At 44.2% G+C, this 22,500-nt stretch overlaps 1 protein-coding gene and 1 pseudogene across 2 annotated transcripts in view; both read left to right on the top strand.

Moving 5' to 3' along the window:
• Positions 1-21,371, top strand: part of LOC143038078 (uncharacterized) — a 620,937-nt gene extending 599,566 nt beyond the window's left edge. For both annotated transcript variants that reach the window (XM_076207001.1, XM_076207000.1), the window contains exon 13: positions 11,421-21,371. In XM_076207001.1, coding sequence (XP_076063116.1) covers positions 11,421-14,059 — 2,639 coding nt within the window. In that variant the 3' untranslated portion in view covers positions 14,060-21,371. The remainder of the gene's footprint in view (positions 1-11,420) is intronic.
• On the top strand, positions 8,985-10,579 carry LOC143038082 (uncharacterized; annotated as a pseudogene).
• Positions 21,372-22,500: the final 1,129 nt, after the last annotated feature.

Raw genomic sequence — 22,500 nt, 5'->3', positions numbered from 1 at the left:
CGGGTCGTTACTCTGACTCTCGTGGGCGGGGAGTTGGGTGTGTGTGTGTGTGTAAGGTCATATCATTACCCATAGATCGGACCTACGAGCTCTGAGCTCTCTTCCGGGAGGGAAATAGCTGTCGATCACGAGTCCAACACGTGATCCAAAGACCAAGTGAATACACACACATACACACACACACACACACACACACACACACACACACACACACACACACACACACACACACACACACACACACACGACTCGGTGGCGCAGTTGGTAGAGCGCTGAACTGCTACCATAGTAGCCCGTAGTTCTTGGTTCGAATCCAGCCCAATGCCGAAATTATTTCGGTACCGCTGCGCTTCGGGTCGTTACTCTGACTCTCGTGGGCGGGGAGTTGGGTGTGTGTGTGTGTAAGGTCATATCATTACCCATAGATCGGACCTACGAGCTCTGAGCTCTCTTCCGGGAGGGAAATAGCTGTCGATCACGAGTCCAACACGTGATCCAAAGACCAAGTGAATACACACACACACACACACACACACACACACACACACACACACACACACACACACACACACACACACACACACACACACACACACATATATATATATATATATGTGTGTGTGTGTGTGTGTGTGTGTGTATACATATATGTATATACATATGTATATATATTTTATATATATGTATATATATATATATATATACCAAGAGTTCTCCCCCCCCTTATAAGGGAAATAGCCAAGTCAGAGGCAAGTGCCTATTCCCACCCATTTCACTCCCCTCTACCACTCCATCCACCCCTCCTATCACAGCTCCTTATAGATGACGGGTCATCCCTGCATCTGCCAACTGACCTTGGTCAAACACAATGCAGCAAGACACAGTACATCCTCAGCAAGGACGCTTCACTTAATCGGCAACACCCCCCTTTCCGTGCCCTCATGTAGGAAAAGAGAAGACGGGGGAGAAATCCCGTTCGGCTGCGTCAAAATATCACTCACGCATAAGCACCTCCTACCCCCATCCCCCATCCCTCTCTTCCTTGCATAACAATATCGTCCATACACATTCATTATCCACTCATCCCTGTCTCCTGCCTTCTCCCTTTCTTGCTCAACAGGCATTCCCCTCTTGCTCAGCGTCCCCCTCACCTCATCCATCCATCTCATCCTCTGTCGTTCCCTCAAGTTCACTCCCCCAACTTCTGCCTTCCACACCTCTTTTACTAGTCTTTCATCACTCATTCTTTCCATGTGTCCAAACCATTCCAATAATCTTTCATCAACCTTATCTGCCATCTCCTTTTTCACCCTCGCTGTCCTCCTCACCTCGTTTCTCACTCTATCCAGCCTAGTAACCTCTACCATGATTCTCAGACATTTCATCTCAAGCACATCTAAACTTTTCCTCCCTACCTCTTTTAAACTTCAAGTCTCTGCTCAATGTAATGCCGTCGGCTTAATCACCACCCCTTTATACAATCTCTTCTTTGCATCCATTCCCAGTTACCTATTTTTCATAACACTTTTTAATCCTCCAAGGCATTTACGTGCTTCTTTCAATCTAAATCTTACCTCCACCTCTACTCCTCTCTTTCCTGCCACATGTACCTAAAACTATCCACTTTATCCAGCCTCTCTCATTTTAGAATAATTCCCAACTCACTGGCACCCTATATTTTTGTACATCTCATCACCTTACTTTTACCCACATTTACTTTCAATTTTCTCGTATAGCACACCTTCCCAAACTCTGTCACTAAATCCCTTAATTCTTTCTCTGATCCTGCCACAAGCGCAGTGTCGTCAGCAAACAACAATTGACTCATTTCCCACTTTTCTCCGTTTTCTTTAACCATCTCCAAACCCCTGACCATAACCTTCGCCTGTACTTCACGCACCACCCCTTCCATGTACACCAACAGTCATGGGGACATGGCACATCCCTGATGCAATCCCACCTTTACCTCAAACCACTCGCTCTCTCCATTTCACATTCTAACACGGGCTCTACTACTCTCGTAAAAACTGAATGCTCTTAATAGCTTTCCTCCTATCCCATATATCTTCACAACCTCCCACAGTGGCAAAATATCAAAGGTATAAAAAAGAGAAGCAAAACAAAATATAAAGTAGGCAAAAAGGAGAGGAGAGCGCAAAGGGGGAGGAGTATGACAGAAAATTTTGAAAGGAATAAAAATTTTTTTTTGGAAGGAAATCAAAAGAGGAAGGGAAGGTGAGTCAAATAAAGAAGAAAATGTAAAAAGCGAAGATGGACAGATCTTAACGGAAGAGGAGGCGGTCAAGGGAAGATGGGCTGAGTATTTTAGAGAGCTGTTGCATGTGGAGGAAGATAGATAAGGATAGATTGGTGTTAGCAGTGAAAAGGGCTTAGAAAATGACGGTAATTCGAGAGAGAAAGGAAGTAGAAATAAAAATGAATGAGGTGTAAGTAGCTCTGGAAATTATGAGAAATGATAAGGCACCTGGGTTAGATGGGTGAGGTTGTTTAATGTGTGCCTATGGGAGGGAAGAGTGCCTGAGGGCTGGACGAGTGCCTGTATAGTTCCACTTTACAAGGGTTAAGGGAACAAATGTGAGTGTACTACTTTCACAGGGATCAATTTGTTCTATTTAGTTTGGGGTGTTTATGCGAGGATTTTAATTAAGACGATGAGGAGAGGTACAGAGGGAGTAATTGGATAGGAACAGTGTGGGTCATGGAAAATTAAGGGTTGCATGGATCAGATATTTAGGGTAAGACAATGTCAGAAATACAAATATATATACATTTGTACATATATATATTATATATATATATATATATAATATATGTGTATATATATACATATATATATATGTATATATATATATGTATGTATACATATATATGTGTATACATATTATATGTATACATATATAAGTATGTGTGTATGTGTATATATATATGTATACATATATATATATATATATGTATACATATATGTATGTATGTATGTATATATACAATCAGACCTCGCCCAACACGACTTCACCGGGCACGAAATTTCACGTTCACACAAATAGGTAAGATATTACCCCAGCATTTGTCGAACACGGCCATGATTCATGATCGCACGTTTTGAATAGCTTGCCTGGTCGTGTTGTACGCTTGTGTTGGTACAGGTCTGGGAACCTAACCCATTTTTTCCCATAAGACCTATTATTTGCCCAACACGAATTTCGTCGTGCACGACGGGCTAAGGAACCTAACACTCGTGTTCGGCGAGGTCTGACTATGTATATATATATATATATATATATATATATATATATATATATATATATATATATATATATATATATATATATATATATATATATATATATATATATATATATATATATGTATATTGATAGGTATTTTGCACAAATGATTTGGATGATGGAGAACATAATGACAGGAGAAGGCTCGGAACCCTAAACACTCTAACGTTTCGTTCGCGCAGAACTTCTTCAGAGAGTGTACGGAGTACGTACACTCTCTGAAGAAGTTCTACGCGAACGAAACGTTAGAGTGTTTAGGGTTCCGAGCCTTCCCCTGTGTTTATGTTCTCCATCATCCAAATCATATATATATATGTATATATATATATATATATATATATATATATATATATATATATATATATGTGTGTGTGTGTGTGTGTATGTATACACACACACACAAACACACACATATATATATTATATATATGTATATATATATATGTATGTGTGTGTGTGTGTGTGTGTGTGTGTGTGTGTGTGTGTATGTATACACACACACACACACACACACACACACACACATATATATATATATATATATATATATTATATATATGTATATATATATATGTATACTTATATATGTGTGTGTATACATATATATATATGTTTATGACATGTGGAGTTGAAAAGGACAGCATTTTTTCAGTTTTTATATTTGTCTCTGTAATTCTATTTTTTCTGACGGTATTCTCTGCTTCAAATTGGTGTGAATAAAGTGATTATAGATATTCTTCCATTTATTCAACGTTTCGTCTTTAATGAGACATTTTCAGGATTGTTTGTAATAATCTGAGACAAAAAACTACAAGATGGTACTATGAAAACAATTGATATAACATGATTTCAAAAGTAATACATACAATGGTGTGTACTTACGTCTCAATTGAACAAAAAGAAGTAAAAGGGGTTATGACTGTTTATATGTGCGCCTAATGCTACCAGGAGCGTTGGGATTGGGGGATGAGAGGAGGTGTCACTAGGGCACTGAAGATAGTTGGGCGGGAGGGGGACGAGGAGGAGGAGGAGGAAGTGAGTTTGGATTTTTATTTTTTCTATTTATTTTTTATTCTTTATTTTTTTTTTTTCTTAGGGGGGGAAGTGGAATGTCGCTTCCACGGGCTTTGCTTGAGCCCGTATGGTATGTGCTTATGGAAGACACCATGCAGGAGATAAAGTGGGATGGTTTATCTTGTCAGAGGAGCATGGAGGGGGTGGGCAGTGGAGTAGAGAAGCTACAGCTGTTAGAATGGCAGTGGCCAGAGAAGGGAGAGAGGGTGGAGGGGAAGGTGAGGAGGACGAGGAAGAGGAGGAGGGGGGGATATGTTGGAGTGAATATCCGTGTTCGATTAAATCGTAAGGGATGGATTAGACAAAAGCGTGGCAGAAAATATGTTGGGTTGTATGTTGATGGATGGTATTCCATCGCTGATGTGTATTGCTTAGTGTAACTGAAGTCATCTGTGGTCCTCACAGGTGCCACTGAATTTAGTGGAATTCATTGATGTCTCCCTACCGATTTCTTGGCCGTGGTGTAATTTGTGATGTTGCTTTATAGTTCCTTCTTGTTGGTGGAATGTCAAACAACGTGTAAGAGTACATCTAGTATGGACAACATATGTATTGATTAGAAGTGGGCAGTCCTCACATCTGTATTCATACACTACATTGGATCTAGATGTGGAAGTTCGTCTAAAAATGAAGTTCTGGGGTTTTTGTAATAAACGAGGACACGGATTTCGTTGTTCTTACTTGTAGGGTGTCGTTTTCCACACCAAATAATATCAGTTTCCACACCACATAGTGTCAAATATATCAACATATTTTACCGAAACGCCTTCACTGACACACCTGAAAAGATGAGAAAGCAATCAAAAACATTCGTAGAAATTACACCACGACCAAGAAATTGGCAGGAGACATCAATTAATTCCACTAAATTCAGTGGCACCTGTGAGGACCGCAAATGACTCCAGTTACACTAAGCAATACACATCAGAGATGGAATACCATCCATCAACATACAATCCAACATATTTTCTGCCACACTTTTGTCTAATCCATCCCTTACTATTTAATCGAACACGGACATTCACTCCAACATATCCCCCCTCCTCCTCTTCCTCGCCCTCCTCACCTCCCCCTCCACCCTCTCTCCCTCCTCCTAACCCACCATATTAACCTTACTACAAAAACCTAACCGAATTCACTCATCCTGGAGGACTGGCAGATTCCCCACAGCCTGGAAGACGGCCACAATAGTGCCGATTCCCAAACCTAAGGAACCAGGTGCTTGCCGCCCCATCAGCTTGGTCAGTTGCATGGGGAAAACAGCAGAGAAAATGATACTCAACAGGTTGCTATGGAAACTAGGTCCTTTGCATGAGCACATCTACGCTTATCGCAAGGGCACTGTTACCGCCTACAGCATTGCCACCCTTCTCGCTGCAGTGAGCAGCGAGCCCTCCATCACGATATTCCTCGATCTGGAAAAGGCCTTCGAGTTGGCCAGTGCTCCGGCTATTCAAGACATTCGCCCGCAAGGGTGTGAGAGGCAGACTCTGCTTCCCTGGATAGGCGACTACCTGTCACGTAGATCTGCGCGTGTACGCTTCCAAGGTCACATGTCTAAGCCCAGGTCGCTGGAAAACGGTACACCACAGGGAGGGGTCCTTATCCCGACTCTCTCCAACGTAATGGAGCTCCCCCTCCCCCACGAGTGCAAAATCATTTTCTACGCAGGTGATCTGGCACTCATAATTGCTGGGAAGCAGCGATGCTACGACAAGGCACGGGCTGCCTCGACGCCATTGCAGCGGAATGCATCAGGATCGGACTCAAATTCTCCCCCACGGAAGTCCAAAGCCATGGCATTCGGCCTCGGGTGGGGGAAGGAACCCCTTGTCACTCAGGGATTCGTGCTGGACTGGGTCTTCCATTTCCTGTACCTGGACATATGGATCGACAAGGGACTCGCCTTCAACAGGGAAATATCCCACCTCAAGGATAGAATGACAGCCAGAACCACAGTGATGAGGGCCATGTGCGGAAGGGCACTTGGTGCTACACTTGAAGTCCTAAGCACGTATTACGTACAAGCTGTGCGCTGTATCGTCGACTTCGCTGCCCCAGCTCTCCTAACGGTGGCCGGGGAAAAACTCCAGCGTTGAACCATGCTAGAATGAAGCGGCTAGAGTCATCCTGGGAGCACAATGGTGGTACAAAGTTCTTTACCTTCAGCAGGAAGCCTCACTTCCACCTCTCCAACTCCGGATCAGAATGTTCGGAGCGGACTTTGTTGCTCGCGCACTCCACTCACCCGGAGAGACAGGTCTAAGTCGGGTCATCTACACCACCCTAGAACGTGCAGACACCGCTTTGTCCCAACACTTGGCTCTCTCAAGCGAACAAGCTACCGCACTCTTTCCAACTACGACATCTCACCCGGACTACGAATGCCCGCCGCCGTGGGCACCGGCTCCCATGATCTTCAAAATAACGTCACTCCCGGAGAAGAAGGGAGCATGCCACCCAGACAGTGCACGTGTGTCGGCAGACACCGGCATCTGAGCACTGATGCGAACTTGATACGCGGTCTATTACACCGACGGATTAATGGAAACCAGTAGTCCACACGTGGCCGGAGCTGCCTTTGTAACTGGTGGATATATCTTCGGCAGGAGAGTCAGCGACTCCGCGTCCTCTCTCCAAACCGAGGCCGTAGCGATGCAGGGGGCCCTAGAAAACGCCCTCGTATCCCACTCCAATTCCGTGGGTATCCACACCGACTCTCTGAACCTGATGAGCTGCTTTCAACACGCAAAGCCCGTATACAATGTCCACCTACTCACCAATATCCTTGCGCTCCTGCACAAATTACACCGGAAAGGATGGACTGTCATTATCAACTGGGTGCCAAGTCACGTCGGTATCCATGGCAACTTCCTCGCTGACGCGGCAGCCGCGGCTGCTCGCCAGCATCCCAGGGTTGACGTCCAGGTCCCACTCAGCAGGAGCCAGCTCAAACTCCGAACTAGGGCATTAGTATGCACACAGTGGCACCTCCAATACAGTCTGGAGGCAGAGGTTTCCCAACGGGTGAGGTGGTACAAGAGGGTGACAGCATATGAACCCCTAGTACTCTCCCGTCTCACTCCCAGACGGATAAAGCTGATCTTCAGGCTGCGTCTCGAGGACCGTTGCTTCTGGCAACTGAATCCCAGGTCCACCACGGAAGACCAACAACCGCCGTGTCGAAAATACCGACCTCCTGCACTACCTAAGCGACTGCCCCGCCACCTCTTTCCTCAGACGGAACCACTGGCGCCCATTGAAGGTCTTGTAAGCCGCCTCTGCCGCCTTTAAAGCCCCTATGAGCTCCGGCAGCTACTAGAGTGTCTGCCGCCGTTCTAACAGCTGTTGCCTCTCTATTTCACTGTCCCCCTCCTTGCTCCTGTGACAATCTACACCATCCCACTTCATCTCTGCAAGGTGTCTTCCATAAGCACCACCGCATGTGCTCAAACAAAGCCCGAGGGAGTGACTAGAAAAAAAAAAAAAAAAAATCTAAACCCACCTCCTCTTCTCCATCCCGCCCAACAGTCTCCAGCGCCCCCGTAGCGTCTCCCACTCCTTCCCAACGCTCATTGTAGCATCAGACGCACAAATAGCCACGACGAATGGAGGGAAAAATGAAACAGAAATAAATGGAGAAAAAAAGCGGGAAAATATGGCAAAATTTTCAGCATAGGAAAATTTTTTACGGAAAAATATGGCATTTTTTTTAGCATAGTAAAAAATGGCACAGGAAAATATAACTTATTTTTTCAGCATAGGAAAAATGGCACACAGAAATATTTGCATGTTAAAGCATGGTTTTTAGTAATTATAGGTATCGATCGGGTTTTGAATATTTCGCCATCATGAAACTACACTAAGATTTGGAACCCGTCTTTCGAACATTTCGTCATTATTTTTTTTTCCTACATTCACCATATTGACTGGGTTGGTTCTAAAGTTAAATCTAAAGATTTCTTTGAAAGGAATGTCAATGAATAATTTTCAATTTCTGGCACTGATATGAAAAATGTAACATGAGTTATAGACATGTCAAATGTGACAAAATATCAACAGGTTAAGTTATGAGACAATTCTCCCCAGACTAATACGGGAGGAAGTCAGAGACGCGGGGAGTCCTGTCAGGTTCCCCCTCCATGTAACCTTCCCTGCTGTGAAGTGTGTTTATAAGCTGTTCTTTTTCTATATCTATCTACAGTTTGTAGAAGTAATATACGAAAGATCTTAACGTCTACGCTAACGATCGCAAGTCTTCTTGGCGCAGGTTTGAGGTATCAGATTAGTGGGCTGTTTGGGACACTGCTACGTGCTGCACAACTCACTTTCGCCATGGAAATTATCGAAAGCAATAAGTGAGGTCCTAAACTGTGTTATAGTGGATACATGTATACCAAGCAGTGGTCGAGAACTAACACGATTCGATGGAGATGCGTCAAGCGAACACTATCATGCAAAGATGCTTTAATAACTTCTCTTGCAAATGAAAATGCAATACTTGTAATGGAATACAATCACGATGGTGACGAAAGTGTTACTAAAGCAGCAACATGTAAATCTAAAATGAAAACATTAGTGAAATGCACTTGAGATAAACCTGGTCAAATATACACCCAATCTGCCTTGACCGTGGAAACAGAAACTCAAGATAATTTCGTATCCTAAGAACATTGTAAAAGTCTCATTGGGCAACACCAACGCGCCATTCAACCTCGTGACCCTGCTTCATTACAGGAACTTGTTATTTCAGGTGAATGGGCGTTGACTGGTGGACTAGAACCACAACTATTCCTGATATATGACAATGGTCCAGACAGTGACAACCGTATTATTGCTTTTGCTAGTGTACAGATTGCGACTGTTAGCGAGATCAGACCTCTGGATGATGGACGGAAATTTTGCCATGGCTCCTCCTAAGTTCACAGTTGCATGTCATTCGTGTTCCTCTCGGAGACACTGCTGTCCCCATTGTTTATGCATTCTTGCAATACAAGACTCAATGAGGAACTTTTCGCGGCAGTTCATGAGAAATGTGCGGAATACCACCTGTATCCAGACCCTTTAACCGTTATGCTTGACTTCGAACAAGCAATTCTACAAATCATCACATCAATTCTTGGAACAGAAGTTGCCGTTCGGTGTTGTTTCTATCATCTGACATAGTCATCATGAAGGAAAATACAAGAACTAGGACTGGCAACTGTCTACAAGGAAAATGAGGTGATAAAGTTGTTCTGTGGTATGGTGGACAACTCAACTTTTCTTCCTCTCGAGGATGTTATGTTGGCAAGAATTTCCTCAAAAGAACACACCAGAAGGCATAGAGCCTTTCGTTACCTACTTCGATCAGACGTACGTAACGGGCATTGATCGACGTGGACAAAGACGGCAAGATGACAACGACATCCGAACAGTTCAACTCCATCGCATTTCTCTCCGGTTTCCTCCAGAAATCTGGAACGTGCATGAGGCAAACATTCGAGGCGAGTCCCAGAAAAACAACTTATGTGAAGGGTGGAACAATCGATACAGCAGGTTAGTTGGTTACTGGGGTATTTTATAATGTTTTATATTATATAAACATCAGATATTATTATTATCATTATTATTATTATTATTATTATTATTATTATTATTATTATTATTATTATTATTATCATTATCATTATCATTATTATTACGATGATGATGATGATGATGATGATGATGATGATGATGATGATGATGATGATGATGATGATGATGATGATGATGATGATGATGATGATGATGATGATGATGATGATGATGATGATGATGATGATGATGATGATGATGATGATGATTCAAGTGATTTGCGGTCATTATTCAGCTAGGTTGGTTGGTCGCGGTCACCCAACGATATGGCGTGCGATCCAGTGGGTCCAAGCTGACCATGATGTTGTAGCTCCTCAGATGCTGCAAGGATCTCGTGGTGAGCTTCCCAAGAAACGCCAGAAAAGGGTCTACAAGACTCTAGAAGCACGGATGAAGAATCTTTGCCTAGACCGCCGGGCAGGTCTTAAATCTGTTGGGGGAGTTTCTACAGGAAGGTGGCTACAACATTCGCTGGAAATCTCAAGCGAATGCATCTTAAGCAGTATAACAAAAATCTTAAACAGAGTTATTTAATGTAATTTTTTTTTTTAAATGGAAATGATAAGCAAGATAAGTACTGAAATTAGATTTTAACACATTTTAGCTGATTGTACTGAAAAATATGCCATGATAAAGAAATTACATTTTAAAACATTTGTAACTTATTCTACTGTGCCATTTTCCCTATGCTGAAAAGTGTGCCATTTATTCCTGTGCCATTGTTTCCTGTCCTATTTTTTCCGGTGCCATTTTTTCCGAGAAGCAGCCATAGCACCTTTTCGTTATCTTTGTTCAATTGAGATGTAAGTACCCACCATCATGTATTACATTTGAAATCATGTCATATTAATTGTTTTCATAATACCATCTTGTGATATTTTGTCTCGGATCATTACAAACAATCCTGAAGATGTCTTATTAAAGACGAAACGTTGAATTAATGTAGGATAATGCTTATTCATTATATGCACACTCATTTGAAGCAGAGAATGTCACCAGAAACATTGGGAAAAACAGAAAAAAGGTTAAATAAATGCAAAAATGCAAAAATGCTCCTTTACACACACACACACACACACACACACACACACACACACACACACACACACACACACACACACACACACACACACACACACACACACACTAATACATACACACATACAGACATACTAGGAATCACCACCGTGGTTTGTATAAAGTAGAACGCTTAAGGCTCCATTCCTCATTGCTTGCGTACATTTAGTTAGAGTTGCACGAAATATTTGCTAGTTTTGAGCTGAATTGGGTAAATCTCTTGCCTGTTCTGTGAATGGCGAAATAGCTAGTGAGCTTTAATATCTTTAAGAGGCGATCCGCTGTATGTGAGCTATAATAATTCTCCTTGTTATTGTAATGACAACATATCTAATGTTCCGGCAGGGTTGATGTACGGGTCGCAACGGAGCCTGCATACGATCGTGGACCCTCGTGAGTTTCTTCTCCAGCAGCAGCAGGCGCAGCAGCAGGCACAGCAGCAGGCGCAGCAAGCGCAGCAGGCTCCCCCGTTGCCACCACCTCGCCCCATGTCAACTTCGCCCCCGCCATACAGTGACCCACGTCACCTTAACCCTACAGACAACGACATCTACGGGAGGATCGGAATGACTCGGCATGTCGGGGCACATGGTGTGGTTCCTGGGGGCTTCGTCAGGAACCAGAGGGGCTATGGATCCCTTCCGCCTCCCCAGCGGCGGTCTTCCTCCTCCACATCTTTACTTGGTCACGCGGAGGGACTACAGCAGCAGCAGTGGAGTCACCCGGCCTCCCGAAGGTCCAGCGTGGCCTCCTATTCGGCAGGTGTCGATGCCGTCGTGGCGCTCAATAGCGGTGAAGTTCCAGCTGTTAACAAGGCCAACGCCACCACCTCGGACAAAGCGATTGAAAAGAAAGAAAAGGGCAGCAAGAAGGACAAGAAGAAGAAGGAGGCCAAGACAGAAAAGTCCCCCAAGAAGAAGTGGTTTTGGACGCTTCCGCTGCGGCGCAAAAAGAAGAATAAGGAGGAGGCTTCTGAGGAGGACGATGGTGGTTTTAAGGCCTTCGAGAACCGTGGCAACGAAGGAGGAGGAAGCGCCGGACCTAACGGCGGGGGAGGTGGTGGTGGTGGTGGTCAGCCAACAAGCAAGAGCAGCAATGTGGCTACCAGGATGACGCCGGTGGTGCCATCGGCGGAGGAGACCAGCTTCATTCGGTACCCGTCCCCAGACACGGGTTCGTCCGACCTAAATTCCTCATACTCGAGCGAAGTCTCCCTGGACCATAGCTACCGCAGCAGCCCTTCGGCTGAGGTGTATTACTACAGTAGGAAAGGGTCAGTGGTGCATGCCACCATGGCACCAGGTACTGGGGTAGTAGGGGGTGCCAGTGGACCGCGTTCACTCCCTACCACTCCCGTGTCACCCCCTGAGGGCCAGTCCTTCGTATCAGCCACTCCTTCCCCGGCTTCGACCGTGTCGGATGTGACGGACCTCACCATCACGGACCTGACGGCGCGTGGCCGGCGGTATATGAGTCGTGAGGAGCTTTACGCAGCCATGCGCCACCCACAATACTACCAGCGTGGCGGAGGCATTGCGACGGCTGCCACAGCCGTGGTGGGTGCGGCAGTGGCGGGGGCGGGGGTGGTGCCCGCGGGTGACTATGTTAGCCAAAGCAATACGCCCTCCTCCAGCCGGAGCACTTCTCCGGCCGTGTTTGGCGTCAACCCTCCTCCACCCTACGTCATTCGGCCTCAGGTGAGGGACTCATACATGCTGTCCAGCCTCGAGCACCTGGCCTCCATGGACGCTGCTACTGCTGCTGTGTCTCAGCCTTCCTCCTCCTCTTCCTCTACGTCCTCCACCTCCTCCCTCCAGTCGCAGGTGCCCCAGGAATCCAGCGGGCGTGAAACGCAAGAAGGACACGGTTCAGTGGAGGTCTTCGGGGACATCGCGCCCCCAGCAGGCTACGAGAGTAGTGTCAGTGGCACAGCGACCCGAGTTGACAGTGGTGGTAGCGGCAAGGGCGGCGGCGGTGGCAGCTCGGGTAAGCCGACAGCGAAGCAGACAACGTTGGTTGACTTCAAGAAGATGATCCTGCAGCAGAGCATGAGCACGGCAGGCGGGAAAGAGCGCATCTCGGCTGTCGAGATGCTGAAGGCATCCCGCGCCGGGATCTACGGCTATGCGTTGCCACCGGCCCCGGTCGTCAAGCCGCACCAACCGCCGCCGCCGTCACCGCACCAAACTCCCCAACAGCCGCCCCCACACCACCACCACCACCACCACCAGCAGTCTAAGGGGGAGGGTCTTATCATCCCTGCTTCCTCTCGGAACACGGCGAGAGCACTTCTTTTCCAAAGCCGTTTTGGCAGCGGCCGTAGGTTCCGTTCACCCAAGACGGAAATTATCAGCACCACCATCGTGGAGGACCACGGTGGAGAGGAAGAACAGGAGGTTGAGGATGAAGAGGATGAAGATGAAGACGAGGAGGAAGAGGAGGAAGAAGAGGAGGACGACGAAGAGGAGGAAGACGAGGAGGAGGAGGAAGAGGAGGACGAGGATGAGGATGAGGAGGAAGAGGAGAGTTCGGACAGCCCTTCAGACGCGTCCGAGTTCCGTGTAGTGGCGAGTGGGGTGCGGGTGCCCCTCAGCCGCGCCAACAGTGCGCCGTGTGGTGCACGGCGTCAGCTCAGTTACCCCCCACCCTCGAGCACTTCCTCGACATCGACCTCAAACACCGTCGATAGCCGCCATCTACGCCACTCAACACCCAACCACTCTCTCGTCCTCGACCCAGACACGCCGGACGTCTCGCTGATCGAACCGACCCAGCTGCCCCCCATCTCTTCCTCCACCACAACCACCACCAACGCAACAACCTCTTCCTGTTCCGTCCTACCGCCGGCTGGCGTTACGAGTTCGGCATCGGCGGGAACGGGAACTGTGGCGGTGGCCTCACCTGTCAAGGTAGAAGCGGTACTGGAAGCTCTCCAGCAGGAACTCGAAAATCCAGAGAAGGAGGCTATGGAGACTGCCCTCTGACAGTGAGCTGCAGGTCTAGCTCCCGTCTCCTCTTCCTCCTCCTCCTCCTCCTCCTCCTCCTCCCACTCGTGCTCAACTCGCAGCCGTGGCTACAGCAGCCTGTCCTCAGCATCTCCTGGCTACCGCAGGGCTTTTAAACACAGAACCACCCCCTCCTCCTCCTCCTCCTCCTCCTCCTCCTCCTCACACCGCCGCCACTTCTGCTGCCTTTGCTACAGCTTGTAGTGTTCTGACAACACCGCTTACGTCAACGACAACAGTTTCGACTTCCATGGCATTTGGAATCCACTGCTACCTGTACAATTCGAATTCGTAACCAGTCTTAAATTCAACCACCATTGTTTTTTTTTTCTTTCTTTCAAACATTACCACAACTATGCCATGCATTACAACAGCTTTTACACCTGTGGACGCAGTTTTCAACCACCGCTATCCCATCTACAACCACCGGCAACCAAAGTGATCCTCGCTACGAGTCTGTTTAGCTAAAACCATAACGATTGCTACATCCTCAACCATGACCAAAGCTCGCGCAGGAGCATGCAGAGTGGACTGCGATTTGCCCGGCTAAACCCTTAAGGATCTCTTTGGAGATTTCGAGACGCTCTCTGCAGAATTTCCGAAAACGATCTTGACAAAAGAGAGTGAGAGAGTGCGCGCGAATGGAAAAGAAAAGAAAAATATATATATAAGAGAGTGAGCGTGTATGATAAGAGAGAAAAGGAAGAAATCAACACTGGTATTCCACATGGGAGTATCAGATTTTTTTTACACACTGTAGGATTAAGACTTTATTTATATTCCTTCCCCCCCCTTTTTGTGCTTGCTTTTGTATTATTTTTTGTTGCCACTGTTGCAATGCACATTTTCTTTCGTACGTTCGAAAGATGCTTAGTGTAAGAGGCTGGCTGTTGCGTGCGCGAGCGAAACAGTCATCCCTGGCTGGGAAGTGGTCAAAACCATTAGTCACGGTAACAAACGTCTGAGTGCAAGGATTTAGGACGTCTATATCTTGCAATTAACTCTGTGGGGAAAACGGCTCCATATTCTTATATCAATTCATATGACACACGATTTTACCTTGTTGTATTCCAAGTACGGAATATATATATATATATTGACTTATCCTAATGGCTCTGTTACGTCATTTTGCAGAAAGACGACTTCCTGACTTTGAACGACCTTACTTAATTCTAGTGATTCCTCTTATGTTTTATCTGACCTAGGTTGGCCTTTAGCGTGACCTCTGGGCATTGTACTGACGTTTTGACCTTACGGTTTGCCCCAACATTATGCCCCACGACATTTTATAGTGATCTAGTGCGACTTTCATGTGACCTAGGAAACTTTAGATGATCCAACACATGACTCGGTTAATCTGTGCCAAAGGGAAAACCAAACTTCTCTTATAATTTTAAACGTGACTTCAAATCACTCTTCTTTCTAACGTGTTCTATGTTCACCTTGTTTTGTTTTCTTATCTATAATCATTAATGTCGTAGCCACTTTACTCACTTCCTTCAGGTGGTTTATTAAACAGAGATTACGGTGAGATTTCAGGTAAATTATACGGAACTGAATAAAAGTCACCAAACATTGATTTGCTTAACCCATTTAGTGCCTTGTTGGACTTGCATGTTTCAATGTCACCAGGCGATGTAGTAGAAAGGAAAATTCAGTACTCATTGGGCTAAAAGTGATTCAAGAAAAGTCTTTAATCTTGCCATTGACTTCTTACTCCCTTGGTTTTCATGGCCCCTTTACGATGACTAAACTGGAAGCCTGGAAAATGTGACGCTGAGTTGAAGAATCAAGATCATTTCATCTCTTGAGCATAACAGTAGACTTGGGGTATATTCTAACTTCGAAACTGCCCTTGTCAGTTACTACCGATCTGATTTTGACTTGTCTCTTCGACTTAGCACGACTCTTTAGTGCATTTCAGCGAGAGTGAAAGGGGTCTTCAGAAGCAAAGGCTTTTGTGTGTGTGCGTGCACGCGTGTTTGCGACTGTGTGTGTGTGTGTGTGTGCCTGTGTATGTGTGTGTGTGTGTGTGTGTGTCACGCGTACGTGCGTACGTTTGTATTCGTATGTGTGTGTGTGTGTGTGTTTCAGGTATTGTAGTTCATCGCCGATGGTTAGCACTTCTATATGATGAAACGGTGGTAAATGAGAGAGGCTATCAGAAAGGAGGGACAGCAGAACTTAAAGATTATTATCATTCTTATAATACAAATTACCCTACAATCAAAAAATGTCCATAATGTCCCTAATATATTTCTAGCGTAGAATTTATGCAGGCAGAATGCGGGGGATTATGACAAAGGTGACAGAAAGAAGAGGAAAACAGGAAAACATATGGAGCGAATCACAGAGAATGCTGACCGGGGTCAGGCACAGACAAGTAAAAATCAAAGATATTGGTGCAATACAGTGGAAAAGGATAAAAGAATAATTCTTCTTAAGTATAGAGTGTGGAAAAGGTGTAGAGGATAAACGAATCAAAAAGGCATTAAGTTCAAGATATGTATGTTTGGTTCCTGTTGGAATACCCTAAAGATGAATTGTATGGGAAATAGTATCACATCGTGTCGGATATCTTTCTCAAAGAGACAGGAATCACCAACACAAGGTGAGTGGCGATCCGATGTGGTGAAGGTTTTACACCTAAGAAAGCTGATATTTGTTGTCCTGCTCCTTTTCCTTCTCATTCAAACATTTTACTGTAAACACCTCCCTACCTTCTGTCCTTTTCCTTTTTTTCCACCTATCGTCCACACTTAACTTATCTTTCACCAGAAAATTGTCTGATATTCCTCCACTCTCACCCCTAAAAACATGGACATCCAAAAGTCTCCCTACTCCTATATACCACTACATAGTCCATTAAACCCTTATCAACCACCTCTTCACCCATTACCCTCTCCAATGTGTACTTGTGCTTAACTTTTTATTAAAAACTATGTTAGCAATTATCAGCTCTCTAGACACATCTTCACCATCAATTCTCCAATACGAATTTTACCTGGCACTCCACACTTCCCAACCACTCCGTCAACTGGTTCAATCCCTACTCTAGCATTGGGATCTCCCAATAGCACTACACAGACATTTCTTCAAGAACTTTCTATGCACTCATATGAATTGATAAAAAAAAGCCTCCTTTTCCTCTACACTCTTTTCACTACCAGGTCTGTATACACTTACAAAGACCCACATCTTCCTTCTCAGTTTCACCTTCATCCACAATAACCTTGAAGTCCCCTTCCACTCCAGCACACTGTATTGCAAACAGCATCCAAGAAGTCCCATGGAGCCGCGTTCCTTCATTGGCGAGGTTCAGGGCTAAAAGCAATGTGAAGCAAGCAACCATACACGATCTGTTCTTTGCTGATACTTAAGACCTTCTGCAGGAGATAATTGATACCCTGAATGAAACGTGCAAGGCGTTGTCATTAGACATCAACTTGAAGAAAATGTCCTCACTGCTGCTGATGATGTAGTGCTGGACAGGGAACCTCTTGAAATGGTCCAGAAATTCTGCTGCCTGGGATCGATCGTTTCCTTTAGTGCCCTTGACGATGAGATCAATTGCAGGATCGGCAAAGCTACCACAACCTTCGGCAAACTTACAAAGGGAGCGTGGCAAAATAAACATCTCACCACAAGAACAAATGCCCGAATCTACAAAGCGTGCGTACAGCTCACTACGCCTCCAAAATCTGGACCTACAAGAGACATGATAAGAAGCTAAACACCATTCACCTCCGCTGTCTCTGCAAGTATCTCAACATCAAGGGGCAAGAGAGTCCCCAACTCCAAAGTTCTTGAGCTGGCAGGCCTCACCTGCATTACGACCATCCTGAGCAAAACAAGGATGAGATAGCTTGGCCATATTTGCAGGATGGACAACAATAGGATCCCCAAGCAATTCCTGTTCGGGAAACTTATCGGTGAGTATCGACCTCGAGGAAGACCAAAATTAAGCATTCATGATGTGTGTAAAAACGCCACGAAAAACCTACACACAGACCACAAGACTTGGGAACAGACAGCTTCAGACTGAGTGACCTAGAGAACCGCACACTGGAGCAGTTGGCAAGGAGAGGAGCTGAGATTTGAGTGGAAGATGAAGCGCAGGCGAAGGAAAGAGAAAACCAACTAAACAAGCCCAGACGTCTTTGTAGCCGTCACTGTCACCGTAACATCGCAGAGATCAACCACAAGAAAAGCTGCAGTGAAGAAAATAGTACGAAAAAATAAAAAAAATCCGAACTGCTAAGACCGTGATTCACCATGGTCTTGGACCATGTGTTGGACTTGTGATCGACAGCTATTACCTTCTCGAAAGAGAGCTCAAAGCTCATTTATGACCGATCTATGGGTAATGCTGTGACCTTATACGCACACACACACCCAACTCCCCGCCCACGAGAGTTGGAGTGAAGACTTGCAGCGCAGGGATACTGAAATTATTTCAGCCCTGGGCGGGATTCGATCCCGAACCGCCGTAGTGGCGGCCTCGAACACTACCTCTGCGCCATCGAGTCGCGCGCGCGTGTGTGTGTGTGTGCATGCGCGCGAGTAGTATTAAATTTGACCAAAAAAATCAGTATTATTAATCTTGTTATTAAGCTCTCCAATTTTTTGCTAATCAGATCTCATCCTCATTGAAGGAATAATTTTACGGAAATTCGAACCATAGGGCATCGCCGAAATGACTATGTATCGCGGACACAGTCTGGGCCTGTTATATGTGTAATCAGTGGACATCAGCCCCTACTATAAGGTCATTTGCTACTTCTTCCTTGTGTTGATTCCACAAGAAACAGCCCTTGGTGGAGCAGACAGTGGGGGACACCCACATACGAAAAACTTGTGACTGGAACAAGTAAGAGCTCTTTGGAATCAGAAGGGTATTCCGTGTTGGTAGTCTCTCAACTATTTGATATAAATGGATTTGCAAAAGAAGAAATAGACGAGGTGATACCACGACGAATGCACATCTTTATGACCCAATAGACACATCAGGTCTTTACAACTATCAACCTATATTGCAATAATGTCATGTCATTTCCCTACATAAATGAAAATCCCCTGGGAACCTTTATACAGAAAAATATCGAAATTATTTACCTCGATACACATTTCAAGTTAACTACTTTTTAACTTGTCAAAGAGAATAATAGCATACCTGCAGAATGGAGCAATATGTAGTCATACCAGAGGAATATATGGGCGAGTCATAAATGGGAATATGATAGAAGACCAAACCATTATCCTGTACAGGAAAGATGACATCAAGACATTAGAAATAGCGGAAACAGCAAACATACAAAGCTAAAAGCCTACCATAAACATACGGCAAATGTCGACATCAAATCCTCTCAGAAAGATTGCAATCAACAATTCATGGAGCTCTACCACAAGCGGCACTTCATGAGACATCATCTCACACCTTTGGTGCGACCTCAACCCGTTACAGTCCCAAGTTACATCTGAAGATGGAAGTGAGGCCAAAAGACGCTTTGAGTGAACATAATGAGGGATTTTGGAAATCTGCTGAACACACTAAGTTGCAAAGATAACACCGTCGTGAGGAAGATCGAGGAAATCAAACCAACTACAAGTTAAACAATGCTGTAACTGTTGTCGACTTCAAGAGAACATGCGTTCCAAATGGTCTTTACCCTAAATACACACAGGCACACACACACACACACACACACACACACACACACACACACACACACACACACACACACACACACACACACACACACACACACACACACACACACACACACACACACACACGCACACACATACACACATACACACACACACACGTACACACACACCTGTGAGTAATTATCAACAAAGACATGTCACCATACAACCATATAAAAAAAATAGTCGGAGAAACCTACAATTTACTAAGATCAATAAAGTCGGCTTTTTATTACTTGGATGAATTAATGGTAAAAAAATATTAGTCACACTGATAAGACCAAGATTGGAGTACGCTGCAACACTATGGACACCCAACACAAGAAAAGAATATAAGGAAATTAGAAAGAATTAAAAGAGCAACGGCAAAGAAGGCACCAACACTTTCAAAACTGACATTTCTTCAGTGTTGGTGACTGTCCACTCTCCTCTTCTGTAGGACCTTGCAATGACATGAATGAGTTTTTTTTTCATAATAGTCATTGCTGAGATCATCAACTAGCTCAATCCATTAATCGTTTTTGGTTCTTCACTCAATTCTTTCCGCTGCATTTCTGTTTTGAACCTATTCATTTCTGAGGTTTGAGTATCTACGTTTGAGCCAGGTCCTATATGTCTTGTTTTTCTCCTTACTTCCTCATTCCACCATGCTGTTGCTCTGATGAACTTTCCTACTGTTTTAGATCTTGTTATTTCTCCAATATCATAACATTCTTTAAAGAACACCATTCATCCTCGATAGATGATGGCTTATGCTGTGTTCTGTCTCTTTTTATTCTCTGAATTTTTTAACTGTCTCCTCCAAGGCCTTCAAATCTAAATGTCCTACGTTTTTCCTTTTTAGTTGGCTGCACTTTCCTTCATTTTAATCTTACAAAGGAAGAAACTGGTCGGAATCCAGAGATAGAGTTAACAGTACTTTCACGTCATGGAAAATTCTCATGTCATTGGTGATAAAGTAATTAATAATGGACTTTTCGGTGTAGTCAGCTCTAGCATCATTCCAGCGATATCAGATTTATTTGTGATATTCTCTATGCTAAAAGGTGTTCATTATAGCTAGCCCATTTCTCAAACAAAAATCTATTAGCATTTCATCTATGATTACGATCTCCTAAACTAAAGTCCACTATGATGCGCTTTGTATTAGGTGGCAATTCATCTTGGGTATCTTGTAATTGTTTATAGAAACCTACTTTATGCACATACCTCAATCACGCCAAGCAGTTCTATCTCAGTCTTCAGCGTAATGGCAACAATTCTCTCATTTACGAAGAAAGTTCTCTGAATGTTGTCAAGCAGTTTAGGGGAAACTAGAAAAGAAACTCAATCCCTTGTACATTGTAATATTCTCTTTTGCTGTCCTCTCCTTTGAGTCTTGTCTCTCAAAATCCAAGATGCTGAATGTTTTTATCAAGCATCAGTTATTCAGTTCCACTATCCAATTTTACCACTTAGCGTCGACACATTTGCAGCACCTGAGCGGAGTCGAGTTCTCAGTCCAAAAGCGTTTCAGGATCTAGTTGATCTGTTCTGTCCAATCCGAGGCTCCATTAATTGTTCTCGAGCTGAAGTAAATGTCCTGTCGCCTTGATATATATATATATATATATATATATATATATATATAAATATATATATATATATATATGTATATATATATATATATATACATATATCTGCCTGTGTGTGTGTATGTACATTTCTGCGTGTGGGTCTTGATTTTTCATACCCGAGCCTTTTCTATAATATATGAAAATATTATCTTAAATATTTGGAATGTATGAATTTGAATTCACGTGCAGTCTTTATGTCATTGCCATAATTTCATCTGTTGTAAGTTGTGTGTGTGTGTTTGTGTGAGTGCGTTTGTGTGTGTGTGAGTGTGTTTGTGTGTGTAATTACCTAACGGTATTAACGTAATTGTAGTATATGTACAGGGAAGAAGCACCGTTCGTTGGGTCCCGTTTTCTTTTACTCTCCTATGTGTCCCACCTAGCCTCACGTTCGTGTACAGACTCCAACTTAATATCCTTAGTTTCTAATTATCATAATGAGATTTTAATTCATGAATTGTTTCAACTTGGGCTGTGTCACTTTCTAAGTTATTCCTAGTATTTATGTATCTATTTAGGGAACTATATTTCTTCACATCCTGTAGATATGTTGTATTTTTCATTTTGTTCCCATGACCTTTCGAAGTCGTCATATAGCGAAAAACCGCTTGAATCTTCTACAGCGCTCCATATGACTCTCATAGTCCTGTTATGTCTGTCAGGTGACAGTTTTTTTTTTTTTAACAGCACTCCCAAATCTTTCTTTTCTTTTGTTTTTGTATTATGTGTGTGTGTGCGTGACTGTGTGTGTGTGTGTTTGTGTGTGTGTGAATGTGTGTGTGACTGTGTGTGAGTGTATGTTTTTCTGTCTGAATGTATTTGTGTGCGTTAGCGTGTGTGCGTGACTGTCGTCATTCTATCTCTAAAACGTCGATATATAACTGTTGACTGAAGGCTTTAGGTTCAAGATTGACAATATGTCTGTGACAAGACAATTGACCCGCTTGTGACGAGACGTACAACACTGACATTAAGGAATACTTAGGACTGATTTTCATTAACTTCAAATCATATATATCTATTCTTTTACACCCACACATACACATATTTGTACATGCACACAAAATACACACAGGCACTCCACACACACACACA

This window comes from Oratosquilla oratoria, chromosome 23, assembly GCF_046742065.1.
Source record: "Oratosquilla oratoria isolate Oo_2021 chromosome 23, ASM4674206v1, whole genome shotgun sequence".
Classification (NCBI taxonomy): Eukaryota; Metazoa; Arthropoda; class Malacostraca; order Stomatopoda; family Squillidae; genus Oratosquilla; species Oratosquilla oratoria.
Note: the sequence above shows the minus strand (reverse complement) of the source record. Positions and strands in the feature narration are given on the sequence as shown.